This window comes from Alosa pseudoharengus, unplaced genomic scaffold, assembly GCF_046254945.1.
Source record: "Alosa pseudoharengus isolate Yale_2024_CS ecotype anadromous, Long Island Sound unplaced genomic scaffold, YU_APseudo_1.1 YU_APseudo_1.1_scf_4, whole genome shotgun sequence".
In the NCBI taxonomy this organism is placed as follows: Eukaryota; Metazoa; Chordata; class Actinopteri; order Clupeiformes; family Clupeidae; genus Alosa; species Alosa pseudoharengus.
This window is the reverse complement of record NW_027468774.1, coordinates 19,914,548-19,941,448: the sequence shown is the minus strand read 5'-3', so window position 1 is coordinate 19,941,448 and position 26,901 is coordinate 19,914,548. Positions and strand designations below refer to the sequence as shown.

Genomic DNA, 26,901 nt, shown 5'->3' with positions numbered 1-26,901 from the left:
GTAACACCTTACTACATGTCAAACCTGGTTTAGGAACAAATGTTTGCCAAAAAGTAACAGAACAGGATCCACATTTCCAAAAATCTCCAGCTTAGATTAAAGGAGAATTCCGGTGTGATATTGACCTAAAGTGTGTTGAAACATGATACCGAGTGTGAACGTATGTCTCATAGCCCATCTCGGCTTGTCCCTTGCACTCCAAAATCTGGCGCTAGTTAGCCGATGCTACCAACAGCTTTTTCAATTGTGGTGCTTCGGCATCGGGCTAGCCATGCAAATAAATCACTGTTTTACACCATTTACGAGGCTCAATGTATCTCCACACTTCATTGGTAGACTACCGAAGGCCCTGACATTTAAAACGAGACATTGAGAACTTTTAAAAAGCACTGGTAGTTTTTATACGTATAAGACGATTTATACAGACAGTATCTTCACGAAAATAATTCAGTGGAAATGCATGGATTCCAGTTTCTTACAGTAGCAGCAACTGGAATCCATGCATTTCCACGGAATTATTTTTGGAATCTGATCCCTTATCATACCTGTTCATTCTTACTCGTCGCTCTACTTATCGTGACTAAATTCAAGATGGCTGCAAACGCTAAACTTCATGAAGATACTGTCTGTATAAATCGTCTTGTAAGTAAACTACCAGTGCTTTTTAAAAGTTCTCAATGTCTCGTTTTAAATGTCAGGGCCTTCGGTAGTCTACCAATGAAGTGTGGAGATACATTGAGCCTCGTAAATGGTGTAAAACACTGATTTATTTGCATGGCTAGCCCGATGCCGAAGCACCACAATTGAAAAAGCTGTTGGTAGCATCGGCTAACTAGCGCCAGATTTTGGAGTGCAGGGGACAAGCCGAGACATACGTTCACACTCGGTATCATGTTTCAACACACTTTAGGTCAATATCACACCGGAATTCTCCTTTAACAGGCGAGGTTTCAGAGAACTAGATTTTCCTGTTCCTCTTTTATTTCACTTCTATTGTTAGTTTACAAAGGCACAGTGTGCTCAGTGAGTGGTTTCACCTGGTTGGTCTCAGTTACATAAATGTCATAGTCATGTGGTAACAGGATACATTACCTTCTGAATGTGTAACCTCCATGTCTGTGTCAACAATTCACTTTTCTATTCAGTCTCAGCCATTTGCAGATATTTGGTGTTCATGGTGTTTTAGAGTGGTCAATACCAGTGGTGGACTCAGACTGTTGACGACATGGGGCACTCCACACAGAAACGGTGTATCAAGTACAGTGATGCCAGAAACACGTTAAAGGGATAAATTTGAGGTTCCTACACTCTTAAAATGAATGTGTTAGAAACAACACAAACTGTGTTGTCCCTATATCTGGACACATTCGTTGTGTCTTTCTGATTAAGAATAAATCATGAAGTACCCTATGAAGTGCTATTGCAATGGAAAGACAGAAATCCCAGTAATAATCATAACACGAGCAGTCAAGTCACTGCAGATCCTCACCCTTATCTCACAATGGTAGTAAGGGTAAAGGAAGTGAAACAAAACTCCAAATCTGGATCCTGATCTGTATCGCATTCATGTAGGAGGACTGAGATATGGTGACCCTTTACCTTGTCTGAAAGTCTGAAGGAAATTGGATCAGTATGCAAGTGGACATACACACACAGACAGACAAAACAAATTACAACACCCTCCCTTTCATATCATGGGCAAGAGTTCCAATAAGTTATGCTGTTTCTCAAGGGCATAGGTTTGGTCTCAGCTTTGGTGGGGACACATCCACAACTCCTGTTGTCACGATACCAACATTATTGTTTCAATACCAATAGCAAGTGAAGAACCTCGATTTCGATACTATTGTGATTTTTTAAAATTTGATTTGGTTTGTGTGATTTGTGAGATCATTCACATCAGTGGCAATCATAGAATTTGATTGACCCTCCACACACACACACACATAGAAAGTGATGGTTGTCATAGGTTTCTTTTTCATATTTTGGAATTCATATAACTATACATTTATATTGATCATTATTTATAGTATTTTATGATCTGCATGATTACTAATAGCTAAACATATTTAGTCATTTGATTACATCATATTGATATTTAAATTAGGCTACACTTGTCTATATCATCACATTATGTGTGTAAATCCAATTGAGTGCCTGTCACTTTAAGAGGAACCTGAATGCTGGAAAATAATTTCGCAAGTGCAAGGATATGTGGATTCAATTATCTCCAGAATAAGTCCCGCCTCCGTAACTTCCGTATTTGTAAAATTGTATTTTAAATATCCGCATTTTTTGATTGTCGGTGCCGTTTAAGTAGTATAGCCTACTATAGACTATAGGCTACTACTTAGGCTATACTACTTAAACGGCACCGATGGCATAAGTGTGTAGGCCAATATACCCAGCAGCTTTTTCTACTTTGTCACCTACAGAGTTTGACAGGTAGGCTACGATCTTTCAAAACGCCATGTTATTTCCCATAGACATTTGACGACCGAAGGTTGGATGGATACGGAAGTTAGGTGGCGGGACTTATTCTGGAGAGGTCTATGTCATTAGATAAAATAAATGTTCAAAAAACTAACAAGTCAAAGAAAATCTTTCTGGGATGAGATCATAGAAGAGATAAGTGTCTCGCAATGTTCATTTCTATGAGTATAGAAATGCACCAGTTTATATTTTATTTCTTTGCATTGTGCAGGCTACATTCACAAATACATTAGCCTAGGAGATATAGGAAATATAGGAACAGGAACAGGAAAATGTCTCGGATCCATTGTTTATTGCGACTGCAAGATTGGTAGGCCAATTAGCCTAACAGTCAGTGATGGTGACTTAGAGCCTATGTGACTGTCCGTGCGGCACACCCTTATTCAACATCCTAACTTTGGTTGAAAGATTACAGAAGCTAGATTAGCTGTGACAATATCCTGGGTAATATGCTAACAGCTAATGCTATTTTACACAGTAAAATCCGCATTTCAAAGTATGGTCGCCAGTTTGTATGGGTAATTATTTTGCCTAGACTGCAATGAAAAACTTACGTATTTTTGGGTGGCATAGCTGATCTACAAACCACAAAAAGGGGCAATGTACATGCTGAAGGGCAAAAGGAATATCACAATGTTTTACTCTGGCCTTTTTTGGGATAGGCTATGTAGGCAGACAGCCCTAACTTACCGTTGTCGTTGACACCCGCTCGCTTGACTGCCGGTGCAAACAAGTTGGGTAGCCTGTGCTGTCACTCTCTGTACATGTAGGCCTACTGTAGCGTGAATGTCAGATAACCCTTCCCCCTCCCCCTCTGTTTTTCAGCAAATCATATGACGACGTTTCTTGTAGGCTACTGTTGTGCTGGCGGTCGGAATGATCAGCAGCACAAATAAGTTAGCTAAAACATTGGTTGGGACAATTTTGTCATCTTAAAATATTGATTAGGACTAGTCCTTAGCGTCCCACTCTAAATCTATGCCCATGCTGTTTCTGACCTTTTGGCAAGAGCAGGTAAAAAAAGTTAAAATGAGAACCATTTAGGGCCCTTTTTTCGCAACCTGGCGCCTGGCGGAAAGCGAATTATTATCCCAGGCGAAATGTATTCTTATTTTGCACGTCTCTTTTTGAGCAACGCACCAAGGGGTCTGGCCAGTGATGCCATTACTCTATTCTCACCACTTTTTTCGGTAACGAGTAATCTATTTCCAAACCAGTAATCAAATTAAAGTTACTTATCCAAGTCACTGTGCGTTACTATTTTTTGTTGTTTTCCTTAATAAAAATATATATTTATATGAATAAAGTTTAATCTAATCTAATACAATCTAAAGGCAGCCTTTGGAATAGGGACAGCATAGAGGACATTCCCTAATGGCACCCTTTTCCAATGGAAGGACACACATAAGGAAGTAAAGACCACAGGCACAAGTAGGGCATTTTAAGGGGCACACTTCAGGGCATTGCGTTGTGTTTTCAACACTAAGGGGACTCATTAAAACACATTCTTGAATTCTACTTGTTTCAACCTATTGTTTAAAGTGACACTCTAGAGGGCACTGAAATTTCTCATGTAGCCTACAATTTTTTCAACCTGGGAAACACACTTTGAGTCCACCAAACCCAAAAAAAGACAGGAATCCATATGCCAACATGCAATGCAAACTCCTGGTTCCTCTTGCCTCAGCAGGGGAAAATATACACAGAAAAACAGATGTTGCCAGCAGCACAGTGTTAGACTACAAATTATGTGACCTGAAAGTAGGCTATAGCCTTGAAGTGTAATTTAAGAATTCCATCCTACACCTTAAGCAGCCTAAATGACATGGACAAGCTTTGGGAAATAAAACTATAAAGTTTTACATTTGAAAAGTAACAGAAGATGTTCTTCGGTTAAATGTGCGTCGCCTTATTGCTGTAGGCTACTACTCCCACACCCACAAAGTCGCACACACTCACCTGAGTCTTTCAAGCTACCTGTGCCTAAAGCTCGCGCTGGAATGCATCCTGCTTCTTGAGTGGGAGGGGTTGAGTTTCGTAGAGCTTCTAGGCTACAGAAAAATCACACGGCAAGAGTCGTGTCTCCGACTTAACAAGTGAGGGACATTGTCTGCCAAATATAGAAACGAAACGAATAATTCTGTGTCTTTGACGGAAAAGAGAGGGCAGAGAAAGAAGCAATGGAAGAAGCGGAGAAAGGCAATGATGGAGGAGGATGTGAAGTTGGGACGATAAACTCAGAAAAGGACCAGGTGAGTCAGAAAATTTGGTGCTGGTATTCCGATGGTGTGCATGCCCAATAAATAGTCAAATTCCGTTTAACGTAATGATATAAAATGTGCATAACCAATGCTGGAATGCGGCCGCCAGTAGCTATATTTTGCTAACTGCTAGATGCGCAAGTTAAGACTTGTGTAGCACAGGATAATTCCCCCCAAAGTAAATAGTGACATGTGAATTTTCATAATAACTTTTGCTCTGTTCTTTAGAAGTCACGCTAGGCTACTGTTACAACATGATTAAACTTGCATTTATTAAGACGAAAAGTAGACCACAAAGAAATAACAGGCTACAAAGCTGACAAATTGTGGTGTTCCGAATTTGGTGGACTACAATATCCATCTTCGGAGAAAGGGGAATTGCCGTGAAAGAACTGCGGATGATCTGTGTCAGGCCTATGCCAATTAGATGTGTTATGGCAACTTCTCTGACAGAACACAGCTGAATGTATTTTAAAACAAGTCTCGTGGCCAAATGCGCGCAGAGATCATTTAATGTTGTCACAGCATGAGGTGACTGAAAGATTTGACAGAGACAGAGAGATTTGACATTTTAAACATCCAGGCCTGTTTATCGTTGTGAGCTAGTCAGATCGTGTTGTTTACAGAACACTCCCTCCGTGTGTCTCCGTGTTAAGCCTATGAGTTGCGTCCTATGGTTGCGACAACTCCATTGACGCTAATGTTCCATTTTTTCCAAATAAGGCAGCTAATGGAATCCTCAAATAGTTCCCGGAAGTTAACAATTAATAATAGCAGCAGTGCAGTTACAGCAGTAGGCCTATAGACTGTTTGTAGCCACCATTTCAGACTCAGATTTACATTCCTTTGCCTCATCCGAATAATAATAATAATAATAACAGTAATAGTAGTAAAGTAATAGTAGGCTATCAATAGCCTAATTATAATATTAAACGATGTATGTAGCCTATGACTATGCCTTTTCTGCTGCTCAGTCTTTATCAGTTCCTCATCAAATAAAATAACCCTTGCTTATCCCATTTCAATCAGCACTACACCACCACGAACAAGCTGTTATTAAATGTTTGCGTTTAGTAGGCCTACAACTTTTATGATGTGACGTTTCTTGGCCATTTAGCTTCACCATCACGTCAAGTTGTGTATGCTCAATGCTCATAGGCTATGGATTTAAGTGGCTTAAAGGCAGCAAAAGTGGGATATATTGCAACTGCTTCCCCAAAACAATTCCTCCATAACTGTGTATTTAATCGTTTGATATGTGGATAACTTTCAGTGGACTAAACAAAAGGTAAAGATGTTGTTATCACAAGGCTATAGCTGGTTCGTTATATGGCGAAGCATATAGCCAACTTTGTTTGCAGCAGTGAAGCTGAGTTTGTTGTTAAGATTGTTGGTAACTGTCAGGGAATTTAACCCCAACATATAGATACAAGAACCACAACACGTAGTATGGCTTTGCCCACAAACTCTGGTACCAAGAGGAGAGCCTGCCAATGGAGGAAGAATTCCTCACACCATCAGTCTCTGACTCTGCAGCCCAAAAGCTGTGTCTTTTATTGTACAGAGAAAATAGGAAGCAAGACATAGCGACTTCATTGTGACATACTCTTATCTCACCCACACACAGGTGCAGTTCCTGTCTGTCTGGGTGCACACTTAACTTGTACTCTCTGTTCTTAGAACTCAGCACAACAACATTTAACTTGAACTCTCTGTTCTTAGAACTCAGCACAACAATATTTCTGCTTACACAAATTGTTATACAATGATAATAATAATTTCCTGACAGTAACGTAAACGTTACTTCAGTTAGGAGCAGTAGCCTACTGTTTTTTTTTTTATGTTGCATTCATTTTCATTGGCAAGCTAGCCTAATATGCATGAGAACCTATATAGATTTGAGGGAGCTGCAGCAGCATCAGCACGGTCATATTAACACAGCAGGCACTAGCCCAGTGAAGGATCGTGTAAACCCCATCCCCAGAAACCAGTTTCAAACCAAGCTTGCGCTGATATGATGCATGATCACTGATCAAATTGCTATTTTCTGACAGGATGAGCACAACCATGCAGGTTCTCTGAATCTCAAGCTCTTTAGCCTAGCATCTTAATGCTGTATTCACAGCACGGTGAATGACAAACGGTGACAAAATGCTGTTGTTTATAAGTTCATAGCCTGGTTATTATGACCGCTGCTAGCGAAGCTAGCGAAGCGGTCATATAGGGATTGTCAAATTTTTTTTTTTTTTTTTTTTTTTTTTTCGTCATCTACTTCCTGAAATTTTGGTCAACGATACCTGGGGCACCGAAACACCGGGGCACATGAAATTTGGTGGGTATGTAGCCCCACTAGACTTTTACGGAAAAATTTTGTTTGGTCCCCGGGGGCCACTCCCCCTCCGCGCTGGGCCCCCCGAAACCCAAAAAATGCAGTTTTTCCTAAATAACTACCTGAACCGTGGCACCGAGGATGAAGAAATGTTTATGGTATGTTGGTCTCAAGGGCCCAGATCAACCTAGCCCATAATCACTCATTTGGGATTTGCACCCCCCCGGTAAAAAATGAAAATGCAATATCATTCTGCTTCTCCTTCTCTTCAGTTGAGACGTTCAGAACTGCACCAAATTTTATGTGTATGATTAAACTGACACTCTCTGGGGGTATCGTAGAATTTCATCCATGGGGGGGTCTAAAAAATTAAGTTATGTGTACATTTAGTGACTGTACACTCATTGGCCTGTAGATGGTGGTGCACACATATACACATGCACACACACACACAGGCACGTAGGGATGTAACGGTATGAAAATTTTACCTCACGGTTATAGTGACCAAAATTATCACGGTTTTCGGTATTATCACGGTATTTTTAAAAGTGTGTTCAATATGTTCAGAAAGCACTGATAGGCCTACACAAGCTGAACTAGTTTCAAAAAGTGTCCCGTTCAGTTTTTCATGTTTAATTGGCTATGTGCTTATCGCTTAACTTACCCTACCATGCCTTGGAGGTTGCTATTACTGTTATTTGGATCGAGACCAGGCTTGGAATATCACCATTCTGGGGGCAAGGCCACTTGGCCTGCAGTTGGGCATATTTGGTGGAGGGCACAAAGGCCACATAGGCTATCAAAGTTGTATAGCCTATTCACTGCAGTAGACCTGCATCACTGTATGAAACATTACAAAAACATGAAACATGACATATTACATAGAACTGCAAATCATCTGATCATCTAATATTTACAGATATCTAGGCTATATTTAACATTTATTTTATATTTGACCTGTTATGAAATCATGTATTGAACAATTTAAGCACAGTTCAGCTTTAAGAAACTCAAATAGCCTAGATGCATGCTTAGCATTTTGTGATCTACTTTCACAAACTCTTAGTCAGCTGTCCTCTGATTTACCGATATCTAGGCGATATTTGTTACATTTATTTTGTATTTGGCCCGTTATGAAATCATGTGGAACAATTTAAACACATTGTAAAACTTAAAGCCCAAATTTGGAGACATCCATGCATGTCGAAATGTACTGCAAATTCAAATATGGATTACTCTGGAACGGCTAACTGTACAGGGGACTGCTTTACACCTTTGTGTTCGGTAAGGTCTGCTGTTTATTCTGATATATGGTTTGTCATGTGTTAAACGAAAGGTTCGTGAAGTATTGCACCGAGAGGAATGGGTAGGGAGATGGACGAAAACCTTCAGTAGAATTTATGATTAAATTTAATTATATTATTTACGTTTCTCGCGAACCGTTCACCACAGCAATTCGCGGCTAACATCGTTTAAAAGCTGAGAAAAAGCTCTTTCATGTGATACTTGTGATGTCTGTGTGATGAGTAGGCTATACTTCGCGAGTAGTTCAACTGAGAAGAATAGGTGAATTTAGACGCACTTTCTTTCTTGCGCTGTCACTTTCTCCACTGCGTAAAAGACTAAATTAATTTGCGCTGTGAATGCTAAGATTATTTTGACAGGCCATAGGCTAAATAAAATTCACTATTAGTAGGACGCAAAGCAGAATATTGAAAGAAGGGCACCAAGGCCACCGTGGCCTGTAAACCTCTGATTTTCAAAGGGACATCACGGCCAACGCAAGGGGAAACGACCGCCGTGAAATTCCTACCCTGAGTGAGACCAAAGTAAGTGTTCGAAATAAAACTTTAGGCTACTGTGTTCTGATAACGTGAGTGGAATGGATTTAATGTGCACGCGAACATAAAAAGACGCAGAGTGCAAATGATACAGTGCAAGTTTTGCGGTGAAAATGTTCCGCCTTTTAAAATCAGGTGTAGCCTAATCCAAATCGCAGTTAAAACCATCAATTAGACAACAGAATCAGTAGGGTACCAATTTTGCTTCATTGTACCAGGCCTACTGTATGCCAAAAGCAGGCTCGGATGAAGCTGGGAAGGATTAAACACACGGTTTCAACACCGTGGTAATCAACCGTGATAATTATGATATTTCAAAAGAAAACGGTAATTGTTATCGTCAACATTTTTATCACGGTTTATCATTATACCGGTAATCGTTACATCCCTACAGGCACGTATACCATCAGTATCGGCAATTAGAACGGCCGATACATAATTACAAATTCTGTAGGATTAAAGGAAACCCAAATATTCATCATAATAATAATTTGGCTGCATTTCCAGTATTGGCGTCACGTAGTCGTTTGTCCACTAGATGGCGCATCGTTGCAGTGAGACGTAATTTTGTTGGAAGTTAATCTAAAGTGGGTTGGAAAGACACTATGCTTCCTACAAGGACAAGACAGTATATGGCAAGCGATTTTATCATTTACCCGCTAAGTTTGATCGATCTATCTGGAATTAACATTGTAGATATCAACAACGTCTTTCTGACTAGTCGCAATTACATTTTGGATAGTTGGAATTGTCATTCAAGATATCTGTAACGTAATTGTGACTAGTCGAAACGTCAGATAGAGATATCTGTAATTTAGTTTTGACTAGGCAAAACTGAATTACAGATATCCTCACGTCATTGAAAACAACATTCAACTCGTCACACATCTTAAATGGCAATTACAGATATCTTTAATTCAGTTTTGACTAGGCAGAATGAAAGGTGAAGATATCTCAAACGGAAATTCCATTCATAATGGTGTTGGCTGTAATCGAAAAAATCAAAGCAACATTGAATCATCAATTCTTGCTGCCAGCTCCTGTCTTGCATAGGCTGCAGCATTAAAAAGACGATTAAAAACTCCTTCGCCCTCTGGCTGCTCTGACATGGTGCTAATTACAAAGTTAACAGTTAACAGGTGCTATGTGATTTGATGATTTGAACAACAACACGCTCTTCTCCCGCCTAAAGTGGGATGCGGGCCTAATTTGCATAGCAATATATCTCTAACGTCATTTCGCCTAGTCAAAACTCTAATTCAAGATATCTATAATTACATTTTGACTAGGCAGAATGAAAGTTATAGATATCTCCAATTTCAGATATCTCTAATCAAAACTCATTCAAGATATCTATAACTTGATAATAGATATCTACAATCAAATTATGACTATCCCTAACTCCAGTTTGAGATATCTACAACGTCATTTTGACTAGTCAAAATTCCATTTACAGATATCTACAATGTCATTTCGCCTAGTCAAAACTTAATTCAAGATATCTGAAAAGGAACATGTAGATATCTTGAATTGAAGTGAATTAAAGATATCTTCAACTGGAGTTATGACTAGTCAGAATCAAATTGTAGATATCTCTAACTGGAATTACAGATATCTACAATTCAATTGCAGATATCCGTAATTCACATAGTGGATATCTGCAACTGAATTGTAGATATCCGTAATGATAAACCCCATAGAAATGAATGGCAAATGTGGCGTCATATGGCAAGCGATTTTAACATTTTCACAAACATGTTTGCCTAGTCAAAACTAAATTACAGATATCTCTATCTGACGTTTCGACTAGTCACAATTACGTTACAGATATCTTGAATGACAATTCCACCTATCCAAAATGTAATTGCGACTAGTCAGAAAGACGTTGTTGATATCTACAATGTTAATTCCAGATAGTCAAATTTAGCGGGTAAATGATAAAATCGCTTGCCATAGCGTCATTTGTCCTAGGAAGAATGTCTTTGTGGATATCTGAAATGACGATTATGGATAGGAAGAATTCAGTTGCGGATATCTAAAATGTTCGTTTTGACTAGGCAAAACTGAATTACAGATATCTGCAATACATATCCAGTCTAGCGGGAAAATGTTAAAATCGCTTGCCATATGAATGGCAAATGTGGCGTCATTAGTCCTAGGAAGAATGTCTTTGTGGATATCTGAAATGACGATTATGGATAGGAAGAATTCAGTTGCGGATATCTAAAATGTTCGTTTTGACTAGGCAAAATTGAATTACAGATATCTGCAATACATATCCAGTCTAGCGGGAAAATGTTAAAATCGCTTGCCATAGGAGAAGAGCATGTTGTTGTTCAAATCATCAAATCATAGCACCTGCTGTTAACTTTGTAATTAGCACCATGTCAGAACAGCCAGAGGGCGAAGGAGTTTTTAATCGTCTTTTTAATGCTGCAGCCTATGCAAGACAGGAGCTGGCAGCAAGAATTGATGATTCAATGTTGCTTTGATTTTTTCGATTACAGCCAACACCATTATGAATGGAATTTCCTGTAGCTGGTGCTGGTGCATTTAGTAGCCTAGCCTAGGCCTACTAATTTATGTAGGCTACGACATTACAGCCTGCTTATTCTTCTTCCATTCATAGGAATAAGGAAATAAGCCCACTTTTTCTTCGATTATGTTGGGGAGGGGAAATTAGCTGCATGTCTAAGTAGATGGGCTCTAGCCTAGAAATCTAGACGGGCTCTGCTACGGAACTAAAGAGCAACGTCTTGCACAATAATTTGCACTAGTCATAATGACGTTTGAGATATCTTCACCTTTCATTCTGCCTAGTCAAAACTGAATTAAAGATATCTGCAATTGCCATTTAAGATGTGTGACGAGTTGAATGTTGTTTTCAATGACGTGAGGACAGATATCTGTAATTCAGTTTTGTATGGCAAGCGATTTTATCATTTACCCGCTAAATTTGACTATCTGGAATTAACATTGTAGATATCAACAACGTCTTTCTGACTAGTCGCAATTACATTTTGGATAGTTGGAATTGTCATTCAAGATATCTGTAACGTAATTGTGACTAGTCGAAACGTCAGATAGAGATATCTGTAATTTAGTTTTGACTAGGCAAAACTGAATTACAGATATCTGTCCTCACGTCATTGAAAACAACATTCAACTCGTCACACATCTTAAATGGCAATTGCAGATATCTTTAATTCAGTTTTGACTAGGCAGAATGAAAGGTGAAGATATCTCAAACGTCATTATGACTAGTGCAAATTATTGTGCAAGACGTTGCTCTTTAGTTCCGTAGCAGAGCCCGTCTAGATTTCTAGGCTAGCCCATCTACTTAGACATTGTCAGCTAATTTCCCCTCCCCAACATAATCGAAGAAAAAGTGGGCTTATTTCCTTATTTCTATGAATGGAAGAAGAATAAGCAGGCTGTAATGTCGTAGCCTACATTAATTAGTAGGCCTAGGCTACTAAATTCACCAGCACCAGCTACAGGAAATTCCATTCATAATGGTGTTGGCTGTAATCGAAAAAATCAAAGCAACATTGAATCATCAATTCTTGCTGCCAGCTCCTGTCTTGCATAGGCTGCAGCATTAAAAAGACGATTAAAAACTCCGTCGCCCTCTGGCTGCTCTGACATGGTGCTAATTACAAAGTTAACAGTTAACAGGTGCTATGTGATTTGATGATTTGAACAACAACACGCTCTTCTCCCGCCTAAAGTGGGATGCGGGCCTAATTTGCATAGCAATACAGATATCTCTAACGTCATTTCGCCTAGTCAAAACTCTAATTCAACATATCTATAATTACATTTTGACTAGGCAGAATGAAAGTTATAGATATCTCCAATTTCAGATATCTCTAATCAAAAATCATTCAAGATATCTATAACTTGATAATAGATATCTACAATCAAATTATGACTATCCCTAACTCCAGTTTGAGATATCTACAACGTCATTTTGACTAGTCAAAATTCCATTTACAGATATCTACAATGTCATTTCGCCTAGTCAAAACTTAATTCAAGATATCTGAAAAGGAACATGTAGATATCTTGAATTGAAGTGAATTAAAGATATCTTCAACTGGAGTTATGACTAGTCAGAATCAAATTGTAGATATCTCTAACTGGAATTACAGATATCTACAATTCAATTGCAGATATCCGTAATTCACATAGTGGATATCTGCAACTGAATTGTAGATATCCGTAATGATAAACCCCATAGAAATGAATGGCAAATGTGGCGTCATTTGTCCTAGGAAGAATGTCTTTGTGGATATCTGAAATGACGATTATGGATAGGAAGAATTCAGTTGCGGATATCTAAAATGTTCGTTTTGACTAGGCAAAACTGAATTACAGATATCTGCAATACATATCCAGTCTAGCGGGAAAATGTTAAAATCGCTTGCCATAGATATCTGTAATTTAGTTTTGACTAGGCAAAACTGAATTACAGATATCTGTCCTCACGTCATTGAAAACAACATTCAACTCGTCACACATCTTAAATGGCAATTGCAGATATCTTTAATTCAGTTTTGACTAGGCAGAATGAAAGGTGAAGATATCTCAAACGTCATTATGACTAGTGCAAATTATTGTGCAAGACGTTGCTCTTTAGTTCCGTAGCAGAGCCCGTCTAGATTTCTAGGCTAGCCCATCTACTTAGACATGCAGCTAATTTCCCCTCCCCAACATAATCGAAGAAAAAGTGGGCTTATTTCCTTATTTCTATGAATGGAAGAAGAATAAGCAGGCTGTAATGTCGTAGCCTACATAAATTAGTAGGCCTAGGCTAGGCTACTAAATGCACCAGCACCAGCTACAGGAAATTCCATTCATAATGGTGTTGGCTGTAATCGAAAAAATCAAAGCAACATTGAATCATCAATTCTTGCTGCCAGCTCCTGTCTTACATAGGCTGCAGCATTAAAAAGACGATTAAAAACTCCTTCGCCCTCTGGCTGCTCTGACATGGTGCTAATTACAAAGTTAACAGCAGGTGCTATGATTTGATGATTTGAACAACAACATGCTCTTCTCCCGCCTAAAGTGGGATGCGGGCCTAATTTGCATAGCAATACAGATATCTCTAACGTCATTTCGCCTAGTCAAAACTCTAATTCAAGATATCTATAATTACATTTTGACTAGGCAGAATGAAAGTTATAGATATCTCCAATTTCAGATATCTCTAATCAAAACTCATTCAAGATATCTATAACTTGATAATAGATATCTACAATTTGATTCTGACTAGTCATAACTCCAGTTTGAGATATCTACAACGTCATTTTGACTAGTCAAAATTCCATTTACAGATATCTACAATGTCATTTCGCCTAGTCAAAACTTAATTCAAGATATCTGAAAAGGAACATGTAGATATCTTGAATTGAAGTGAATTAAAGATATCTTCAACTGGAGTTATGACTAGTCAGAATCAAATTGTAGATATCTCTAACTGGAATTACAGATATCTACAATTCAATTGCAGATATCCGTAATTCACATAGTGGATATCTGCAACTGAATTGTAGATATCCGTAATGATAAACCCCATAGAAATGAATGGCAAATGTGGCGTCATATGGCAAGCGATTTTAACATTTTCACAAACATGTTTGCCTAGTCAAAACTAAATTACAGATATCTCTATCTGACGTTTCGACTAGTCACAATTACGTTACAGATATCTTGAATGACAATTCCACCTATCCAAAATGTAATTGCGACTAGTCAGAAAGACGTTGTTGATATCTACAATGTTAATTCCAGATAGTCAAATTTAGCGGGTAAATGATAAAATCGCTTGCCATAGCGTCATTTGTCCTAGGAAGAATGTCTTTGTGGATATCTGAAATGACGATTATGGATAGGAAGAATTCAGTTGCGGATATCTAAAATGTTCGTTTTGACTAGGCAAAACTGAATTACAGATATCTGCAATACATATCCAGTCTAGCGGGAAAATTTTAAAATCGCTTGCCATATGAATGGCAAATGTGGCGTCATTTGTCCTAGGAAGAATGTCTTTGTGGATATCTGAAATGACGATTATGGATAGGAAGAATTCAGTTGCGGATATCTAAAATGTTCGTTTTGACTAGGCAAAATTGAATTACAGATATCTGCAATACATATCCAGTCTAGCGGGAAAATGTTAAAATCGCTTGCCATAGGAGAAGAGCATGTTGTTGTTCAAATCATCAAATCATAGCACCTGCTGTTAACTTTGTAATTAGCACCATGTCAGAACAGCCAGAGGGCGAAGGAGTTTTTAATCGTCTTTTTAATGCTGCAGCCTATGCAAGACAGGAGCTGGCAGCAAGAATTGATGATTCAATGTTGCTTTGATTTTTTCGATTACAGCCAACACCATTATGAATGGAATTTCCTGTAGCTGGTGCTGGTGCATTTAGTAGCCTAGCCTAGGCCTACTAATTTATGTAGGCTACGACATTACAGCCTGCTTATTCTTCTTCCATTCATAGGAATAAGGAAATAAGCCCACTTTTTCTTCGATTATGTTGGGGAGGGGAAATTAGCTGCATGTCTAAGTAGATGGGCTCTAGCCTAGAAATCTAGACGGGCTCTGCTACGGAACTAAAGAGCAACGTCTTGCACAATAATTTGCACTAGTCATAATGACGTTTGAGATATCTTCACCTTTCATTCTGCCTAGTCAAAACTGAATTAAAGATATCTGCAATTGCCATTTAAGATGTGTGACGAGTTGAATGTTGTTTTCAATGACGTGAGGACAGATATCTGTAATTCAGTTTTGTATGGCAAGCGATTTTATCATTTACCCGCTAAATTTGACTATCTGGAATTAACATTGTAGATATCAACAACGTCTTTCTGACTAGTCGCAATTACATTTTGGATAGTTGGAATTGTCATTCAAGATATCTGTAACGTAATTGTGACTAGTCGAAACGTCAGATAGAGATATCTGTAATTTAGTTTTGACTAGGCAAAACTGAATTACAGATATCTGTCCTCACGTCATTGAAAACAACATTCAACTCGTCACACATCTTAAATGGCAATTGCAGATATCTTTAATTCAGTTTTGACTAGGCAGAATGAAAGGTGAAGATATCTCAAACGTCATTATGACTAGTGCAAATTATTGTGCAAGACGTTGCTCTTTAGTTCCGTAGCAGAGCCCGTCTAGATTTCTAGGCTAGCCCATCTACTTAGACATTGTCAGCTAATTTCCCCTCCCCAACATAATCGAAGAAAAAGTGGGCTTATTTCCTTATTTCTATGAATGGAAGAAGAATAAGCAGGCTGTAATGTCGTAGCCTACATTAATTAGTAGGCCTAGGCTACTAAATTCACCAGCACCAGCTACAGGAAATTCCATTCATAATGGTGTTGGCTGTAATCGAAAAAATCAAAGCAACATTGAATCATCAATTCTTGCTGCCAGCTCCTGTCTTGCATAGGCTGCAGCATTAAAAAGACGATTAAAAACTCCGTCGCCCTCTGGCTGCTCTGACATGGTGCTAATTACAAAGTTAACAGTTAACAGGTGCTATGTGATTTGATGATTTGAACAACAACACGCTCTTCTCCCGCCTAAAGTGGGATGCGGGCCTAATTTGCATAGCAATACAGATATCTCTAACGTCATTTCGCCTAGTCAAAACTCTAATTCAACATATCTATAATTACATTTTGACTAGGCAGAATGAAAGTTATAGATATCTCCAATTTCAGATATCTCTAATCAAAAATCATTCAAGATATCTATAACTTGATAATAGATATCTACAATCAAATTATGACTATCCCTAACTCCAGTTTGAGATATCTACAACGTCATTTTGACTAGTCAAAATTCCATTTACAGATATCTACAATGTCATTTCGCCTAGTCAAAACTTAATTCAAGATATCTGAAAAGGAACATGTAGATATCTTGAATTGAAGTGAATTAAAGATATCTTCAACTGGAGTTATGACTAGTCAGAATCAAATTGTAGATATCTCTAACTGGAATTACAGATATCTACAATTCAATTGCAGATATCCGTAATTCACATAGTGGATATCTGCAACTGAATTGTAGATATCCGTAATGATAAACCCCATAGAAATGAATGGCAAATGTGGCGTCATTTGTCCTAGGAAGAATGTCTTTGTGGATATCTGAAATGACGATTATGGATAGGAAGAATTCAGTTGCGGATATCTAAAATGTTCGTTTTGACTAGGCAAAACTGAATTACAGATATCTGCAATACATATCCAGTCTAGCGGGAAAATGTTAAAATCGCTTGCCATAGATATCTGTAATTTAGTTTTGACTAGGCAAAACTGAATTACAGATATCTGTCCTCACGTCATTGAAAACAACATTCAACTCGTCACACATCTTAAATGGCAATTGCAGATATCTTTAATTCAGTTTTGACTAGGCAGAATGAAAGGTGAAGATATCTCAAACGTCATTATGACTAGTGCAAATTATTGTGCAAGACGTTGCTCTTTAGTTCCGTAGCAGAGCCCGTCTAGATTTCTAGGCTAGCCCATCTACTTAGACATGCAGCTAATTTCCCCTCCCCAACATAATCGAAGAAAAAGTGGGCTTATTTCCTTATTTCTATGAATGGAAGAAGAATAAGCAGGCTGTAATGTCGTAGCCTACATAAATTAGTAGGCCTAGGCTAGGCTACTAAATGCACCAGCACCAGCTACAGGAAATTCCATTCATAATGGTGTTGGCTGTAATCGAAAAAATCAAAGCAACATTGAATCATCAATTCTTGCTGCCAGCTCCTGTCTTACATAGGCTGCAGCATTAAAAAGACGATTAAAAACTCCTTCGCCCTCTGGCTGCTCTGACATGGTGCTAATTACAAAGTTAACAGCAGGTGCTATGATTTGATGATTTGAACAACAACATGCTCTTCTCCCGCCTAAAGTGGGATGCGGGCCTAATTTGCATAGCAATACAGATATCTCTAACGTCATTTCGCCTAGTCAAAACTCTAATTCAAGATATCTATAATTACATTTTGACTAGGCAGAATGAAAGTTATAGATATCTCCAATTTCAGATATCTCTAATCAAAACTCATTCAAGATATCTATAACTTGATAATAGATATCTACAATTTGATTCTGACTAGTCATAACTCCAGTTTGAGATATCTACAACGTCATTTTGACTAGTCAAAATTCCATTTACAGATATCTACAATGTCATTTCGCCTAGTCAAAACTTAATTCAAGATATCTGAAAAGGAACATGTAGATATCTTGAATTGAAGTGAATTAAAGATATCTTCAACTGGAGTTATGACTAGTCAGAATCAAATTGTAGATATCTCTAACTGGAATTACAGATATCTACAATTCAATTGCAGATATCCGTAATTCACATAGTGGATATCTGCAACTGAATTGTAGATATCCGTAATGATAAACCCCATAGAAATGAATGGCAAATGTGGCGTCATATGGCAAGCGATTTTAACATTTTCACAAACATGTTTGCCTAGTCAAAACTAAATTACAGATATCTCTATCTGACGTTTCGACTAGTCACAATTACGTTACAGATATCTTGAATGACAATTCCACCTATCCAAAATGTAATTGCGACTAGTCAGAAAGACGTTGTTGATATCTACAATGTTAATTCCAGATAGTCAAATTTAGCGGGTAAATGATAAAATCGCTTGCCATAGCGTCATTTGTCCTAGGAAGAATGTCTTTGTGGATATCTGAAATGACGATTATGGATAGGAAGAATTCAGTTGCGGATATCTAAAATGTTCGTTTTGACTAGGCAAAACTGAATTACAGATATCTGCAATACATATCCAGTCTAGCGGGAAAATTTTAAAATCGCTTGCCATATGAATGGCAAATGTGGCGTCATTTGTCCTAGGAAGAATGTCTTTGTGGATATCTGAAATGACGATTATGGATAGGAAGAATTCAGTTGCGGATATCTAAAATGTTCGTTTTGACTAGGCAAAATTGAATTACAGATATCTGCAATACATATCCAGTCTAGCGGGAAAATGTTAAAATCGCTTGCCATAGGAGAAGAGCATGTTGTTGTTCAAATCATCAAATCATAGCACCTGCTGTTAACTTTGTAATTAGCACCATGTCAGAACAGCCAGAGGGCGAAGGAGTTTTTAATCGTCTTTTTAATGCTGCAGCCTATGCAAGACAGGAGCTGGCAGCAAGAATTGATGATTCAATGTTGCTTTGATTTTTTCGATTACAGCCAACACCATTATGAATGGAATTTCCTGTAGCTGGTGCTGGTGCATTTAGTAGCCTAGCCTAGGCCTACTAATTTATGTAGGCTACGACATTACAGCCTGCTTATTCTTCTTCCATTCATAGGAATAAGGAAATAAGCCCACTTTTTCTTCGATTATGTTGGGGAGGGGAAATTAGCTGCATGTCTAAGTAGATGGGCTCTAGCCTAGAAATCTAGACGGGCTCTGCTACGGAACTAAAGAGCAACGTCTTGCACAATAATTTGCACTAGTCATAATGACGTTTGAGATATCTTCACCTTTCATTCTGCCTAGTCAAAACTGAATTAAAGATATCTGCAATTGCCATTTAAGATGTGTGACGAGTTGAATGTTGTTTTCAATGACGTGAGGACAGATATCTGTAATTCAGTTTTGTATGGCAAGCGATTTTATCATTTACCCGCTAAATTTGACTATCTGGAATTAACATTGTAGATATCAACAACGTCTTTCTGACTAGTCGCAATTACATTTTGGATAGTTGGAATTGTCATTCAAGATATCTGTAACGTAATTGTGACTAGTCGAAACGTCAGATAGAGATATCTGTAATTTAGTTTTGACTAGGCAAAACTGAATTACAGATATCTGTCCTCACGTCATTGAAAACAACATTCAACTCGTCACACATCTTAAATGGCAATTGCAGATATCTTTAATTCAGTTTTGACTAGGCAGAATGAAAGGTGAAGATATCTCAAACGTCATTATGACTAGTGCAAATTATTGTGCAAGACGTTGCTCTTTAGTTCCGTAGCAGAGCCCGTCTAGATTTCTAGGCTAGTCCATCTACTTAGACATTGTCAGCTAATTTCCCCTCCCCAACATAATCGAAGAAAAAGTGGGCTTATTTCCTTATTTCTATGAATGGAAGAAGAATAAGCAGGCTGTAATGTCGTAGCCTACATTAATTAGTAGGCCTAGGCTACTAAATTCACCAGCACCAGCTACAGGAAATTCCATTCATAATGGTGTTGGCTGTAATCGAAAAAATCAAAGCAACATTGAATCATCAATTCTTGCTGCCAGCTCCTGTCTTGCATAGGCTGCAGCATTAAAAAGACGATTAAAAACTCCTTCGCCCTCTGGCTGCTCTGACATGGTGCTAATTACAAAGTTAACAGTTAACAGGTGCTATGTGATTTGATGATTTGAACAACAACACGCTCTTCTCCCGCCTAAAGTGGGATGCGGGCCTAATTTGCATAGCAATACAGATATCTCTAACGTCATTTCGCCTAGTCAAAACTCTAATTCAAGATATCTATAATTACATTTTGACTAGGCAGAATGAAAGTTATAGATATCTCCAATTTCAGATATCTCTAATCAAAACTCATTCAAGATATCTATAACTTGATAATAGATATCTACAATCAAATTATGACTATCCCTAACTCCAGTTTGAGATATCTACAACGTCATTTTGACTAGTCAAAATTCCATTTACAGATATCTACAATGTCATTTCGCCTAGTCAAAACTTAATTCAAGATATCTGAAAAGGAACATGTAGATATCTTGAATTGAAGTGAATTAAAGATATCTTCAACTGGAGTTATGACTAGTCAGAATCAAATTGTAGATATCTCTAACTGGAATTACAGATATCTACAATTCAATTGCAGATATCCGTAATTCACATAGTGGATATCTGCAACTGAATTGTAGATATCCGTAATGATAAACCCCATAGAAATTAATGGCAAATGTGGCGTCATATGGCAAGCGATTTTAACATTTTCACAAACATGTTTGCCTAGTCAAAACTAAATTACAGATATCTCTATCTGACGTTTCGACTAGTCACAATTACGTTACAGATATCTTGAATGACAATTCCACCTATCCAAAATGTAATTGCGACTAGTCAGAAAGACGTTGTTGATATCTACAATGTTAATTCCAGATAGTCAAATTTAGCGGGTAAATGATAAAATCGCTTGCCATAGCGTCATTTGTCCTAGGAAGAATGTCTTTGTGGATATCTGAAATGACGATTATGGATAGGAAGAATTCAGTTGCGGATATCTAAAATGTTCGTTTTGACTAGGCAAAACTGAATTACAGATATCTGCAATACATATCCAGTCTAGCGGGAAAATGTTAAAATCGCTTGCCATATGAATGGCAAATGTGGCGTCATTTGTCCTAGGAAGAATGTCTTTGTGGATATCTGAAATGACGATTATGGATAGGAAGAATTCAGTTGCGGATATCTAAAATGTTCGTTTTGACTAGGCAAAATTGAATTACAGATATCTGCAATACATATCCAGTCTAGCGGGAAAATGTTAAAATCGCTTGCCATAGGAGAAGAGCATGTTGTTGTTCAAATCATCAAATCATAGCACCTGCTGTTAACTTTGTAATTAGCACCATGTCAGAACAGCCAGAGGGCGAAGGAGTTTTTAATCGTCTTTTTAATGCTGCAGCCTATGTAAGACAGGAGCTGGCAGCAAGAATTGATGATTCAATGTTGCTTTGATTTTTTCGATTACAGCCAACACCATTATGAATGGAATTTCCTGTAGCTGGTGCTGGTGCATTTAGTAGCCTAGCCTAGGCCTACTAATTTATGTAGGCTACGACATTACAGCCTGCTTATTCTTCTTCCATTCATAGGAATAAGGAAATAAGCCCACTTTTTCTTCGATTATGTTGGGGAGGGGAAATTAGCTGCATGTCTAAGTAGATGGGCTCTAGCCTAGAAATCTAGACGGGCTCTGCTACGGAACTAAAGAGCAACGTCTTGCACAATAATTTGCACTAGTCATAATGACGTTTGAGATATCTTCACCTTTCATTCTGCCTAGTCAAAACTGAATTAAAGATATCTGCAATTGCCATTTAAGATGTGTGACGAGTTGAATGTTGTTTTCAATGACGTGAGGACAGATATCTGTAATTCAGTTTTGTATGGCAAGCGATTTTACCATTTACCCGCTAAATTTGACTATCTGGAATTAACATTGTAGATATCAACAACGTCTTTCTGACTAGTCGCAATTACATTTTGGATAGTTGGAATTGTCATTCAAGATATCTGTAACGTAATTGTGACTAGTCGAAACGTCAGATAGAGATATCTGTAATTTAGTTTTGACTAGGCAAAACTGAATTACAGATATCTGTCCTCACGTCATTGAAAACAACATTCAACTCGTCACACATCTTAAATGGCAATTGCAGATATCTTTAATTCAGTTTTGACTAGGCAGAATGAAAGGTGAAGATATCTCAAACGTCATTATGACTAGTGCAAATTATTGTGCAAGACGTTGCTCTTTAGTTCCGTAGCAGAGCCCGTCTAGATTTCTAGGCTAGTCCATCTACTTAGACATTGTCAGCTAATTTCCCCTCCCCAACATAATCGAAGAAAAAGTGGGCTTATTTCCTTATTTCTATGAATGGAAGAAGAATAAGCAGGCTGTAATGTCGTAGCCTACATTAATTAGTAGGCCTAGGCTACTAAATTCACCAGCACCAGCTACAGGAAATTCCATTCATAATGGTGTTGGCTGTAATCGAAAAAATCAAAGCAACATTGAATCATCAATTCTTGCTGCCAGCTCCTGTCTTGCATAGGCTGCAGCATTAAAAAGACGATTAAAAACTCCTTCGCCCTCTGGCTGCTCTGACATGGTGCTAATTACAAAGTTAACAGTTAACAGGTGCTATGTGATTTGATGATTTGAACAACAACACGCTCTTCTCCCGCCTAAAGTGGGATGCGGGCCTAATTTGCATAGCAATACAGATATCTCTAACGTCATTTCGCCTAGTCAAAACTCTAATTCAAGATATCTATAATTACATTTTGACTAGGCAGAATGAAAGTTATAGATATCTCCAATTTCAGATATCTCTAATCAAAACTCATTCAAGATATCTATAACTTGATAATAGATATCTACAATCAAATTATGACTATCCCTAACTCCAGTTTGAGATATCTACAACGTCATTTTGACTAGTCAAAATTCCATTTACAGATATCTACAATGTCATTTCGCCTAGTCAAAACTTAATTCAAGATATCTGAAAAGGAACATGTAGATATCTTGAATTGAAGTGAATTAAAGATATCTTCAACTGGAGTTATGACTAGTCAGAATCAAATTGTAGATATCTCTAACTGGAATTACAGATATCTACAATTCAATTGCAGATATCCGTAATTCACATAGTGGATATCTGCAACTGAATTGTAGATATCCGTAATGATAAACCCCATAGAAATGAATGGCAAATGTGGCGTCATATGGCAAGCGATTTTAACATTTTCACAAACATGTTTGCCTAGTCAAAACTAAATTACAGATATCTCTATCTGACGTTTCGACTAGTCACAATTACGTTACAGATATCTTGAATGACAATTCCACCTATCCAAAATGTAATTGCGACTAGTCAGAAAGACGTTGTTGATATCTACAATGTTAATTCCAGATAGTCAAATTTAGCGGGTAAATGATAAAATCGCTTGCCATAGCGTCATTTGTCCTAGGAAGAATGTCTTTGTGGATATCTGAAATGACGATTATGGATAGGAAGAATTCAGTTGCGGATATCTAAAATGTTCGTTTTGACTAGGCAAAACTGAATTACAGATATCTGCAATACATATCCAGTCTAGCGGGAAAATGTTAAAATCGCTTGCCATATGAATGGCAAATGTGGCGTCATTTGTCCTAGGAAGAATGTCTTTGTGGATATCTGAAATGACGATTATGGATAGGAAGAATTCAGTTGCGGATATCTAAAATGTTCGTTTTGACTAGGCAAAATTGAATTACAGATATCTGCAATACATATCCAGTCTAGCGGGAAAATGTTAAAATCGCTTGCCATAGGAGAAGAGCATGTTGTTGTTCAAATCATCAAATCATAGCACCTGCTGTTAACTTTGTAATTAGCACCATGTCAGAACAGCCAGAGGGCGAAGGAGTTTTTAATCGTCTTTTTAATGCTGCAGCCTATGTAAGACAGGAGCTGGCAGCAAGAATTGATGATTCAATGTTGCTTTGATTTTTTCGATTACAGCCAACACCATTATGAATGGAATTTCCTGTAGCTGGTGCTGGTGCATTTAGTAGCCTAGCCTAGGCCTACTAATTTATGTAGGCTACGACATTACAGCCTGCTTATTCTTCTTCCATTCATAGGAATAAGGAAATAAGCCCACTTTTTCTTCGATTATGTTGGGGAGGGGAAATTAGCTGCATGTCTAAGTAGATGGGCTCTAGCCTAGAAATCTAGACGGGCTCTGCTACGGAACTAAAGAGCAACGTCTTGCACAATAATTTGCACTAGTCATAATGACGTTTGAGATATCTTCACCTTTCATTCTGCCTAGTCAAAACTGAATTAAAGATATCTGCAATTGCCATTTAAGATGTGTGACGAGTTGAATGTTGTTTTCAATGACGTGAGGACAGATATCTGTAATTCAGTTTTGTATGGCAAGCGATTTTATCATTTACCCGCTAAATTTGACTATCTGGAATTAACATTGTAGATATCAACAACGTCTTTCTGACTAGTCGCAATTACATTTTGGATAGTTGGAATTGTCATTCAAGATATCTGTAACGTAATTGTGACTAGTCGAAACGTCAGATAGAGATATCTGTAATTTAGTTTTGACTAGGCAAAACTGAATTACAGATATCTGTCCTCACGTCATTGAAAACAACATTCAACTCGTCACACATCTTAAATGGCAATTGCAGATATCTTTAATTCAGTTTTGACTAGGCAGAATGAAAGGTGAAGATATCTCAAACGTCATTATGACTAGTGCAAATTATTGTGCAAGACGTTGCTCTTTAGTTCCGTAGCAGAGCCCGTCTAGATTTCTAGGCTAGCCCATCTACTTAGACATTGTCAGCTAATTTCCCCTCCCCAACATAATCGAAGAAAAAGTGGGCTTATTTCCTTATTTCTATGAATGGAAGAAGAATAAGCAGGCTGTAATGTCGTAGCCTACATTAATTAGTAGGCCTAGGCTACTAAATTCACCAGCACCAGCTACAGGAAATTCCATTCATAATGGTGTTGGCTGTAATCGAAAAAATCAAAGCAACATTGAATCATCAATTCTTGCTGCCAGCTCCTGTCTTGCATAGGCTGCAGCATTAAAAAGACGATTAAAAACTCCTTCGCCCTCTGGCTGCTCTGACATGGTGCTAATTACAAAGTTAACAGTTAACAGGTGCTATGTGATTTGATGATTTGAACAACAACACGCTCTTCTCCCGCCTAAAGGATGCGGGCCTAATTTGCATAGCAATACAGATATCTCTAACGTCATTTCGCCTAGTCAAAACTCTAATTCAAGATATCTATAATTACATTTTGACTAGGCAGAATGAAAGTTATAGATATCTCCAATTTCAGATATCTCTAATCAAAACTCATTCAAGATATCTATAACTTGATAATAGATATCTACAATCAAATTATGACTATCCCTAACTCCAGTTTGAGATATCTACAACGTCATTTTGACTAGTCAAAATTCCATTTACAGATATCTACAATGTAATTTCGCCTAGTCAAAACTTAATTCAAGATATCTGAAAAGGAACATGTAGATATCTTGAATTGAAGTGAATTAAAGATATCTTCAACTGGAGTTATGACTAGTCAGAATCAAATTGTAGATATCTCTAACTGGAATTACAGATATCTACAATTCAATTGCAGATATCCGTAATTCACATAGTGGATATCTGCAACTGAATTGTAGATATCCGTAATGATAAACCCCATAGAAATGAATGGCAAATGTGGCGTCATATGGCAAGCGATTTTAACATTTTCACAAACATGTTTGCCTAGTCAAAACTAAATTACAGATATCTCTATCTGACGTTTCGACTAGTCACAATTACGTTACAGATATCTTGAATGACAATTCCACCTATCCAAAATGTAATTGCGACTAGTCAGAAAGACGTTGTTGATATCTACAATGTTAATTCCAGATAGTCAAATTTAGCGGGTAAATGATAAAATCGCTTGCCATAGCGTCATTTGTCCTAGGAAGAATGTCTTTGTGGATATCTGAAATGACGATTATGGATAGGAAGAATTTAGTTGCGGATATCTAAAATGTTCGTTTTGACTAGGCAAAACTGAATTACAGATATCTGCAATACATATCCAGTCTAGCGGGAAAATGTTAAAATCGCTTGCCATATGAATGGCAAATGTGGCGTCATTTGTCCTAGGAAGAATGTCTTTGTGGATATCTGAAATGACGATTATGGATAGGAAGAATTCAGTTGCGGATATCTAAAATGTTCGTTTTGACTAGGCAAAATTGAATTACAGATATCTGCAATACATATCCAGTCTAGCGGGAAAATGTTAAAATCGCTTGCCATAGGAGAAGAGCATGTTGTTGTTCAAATCATCAAATCATAGCACCTGCTGTTAACTTTGTAATTAGCACCATGTCAGAACAGCCAGAGGGCGAAGGAGTTTTTAATCGTCTTTTTAATGCTGCAGCCTATGTAAGACAGGAGCTGGCAGCAAGAATTGATGATTCAATGTTGCTTTGATTTTTTCGATTACAGCCAACACCATTATGAATGGAATTTCCTGTAGCTGGTGCTGGTGCATTTAGTAGCCTAGCCTAGGCCTACTAA

The 26,901-nt window shown here is 37.8% G+C and overlaps 1 protein-coding gene across 1 annotated transcript in view; it reads left to right on the top strand.

The window, feature by feature from the left end:
- The first annotated feature begins 4,495 nt into the window (after nt 1–4,495).
- The window catches only part of trpm4a (transient receptor potential cation channel, subfamily M, member 4a), a 59,549-nt gene continuing 37,143 nt past the window's right edge, over nt 4,496–26,901 (top strand). Inside the window, exon 1 of the mRNA XM_076265204.1 lies at nt 4,496–4,745. Within this exon, the coding sequence (XP_076121319.1) occupies nt 4,674–4,745 (72 nt within the window). The 5' untranslated portion in view covers nt 4,496–4,673. The remainder of the gene's footprint in view (nt 4,746–26,901) is intronic.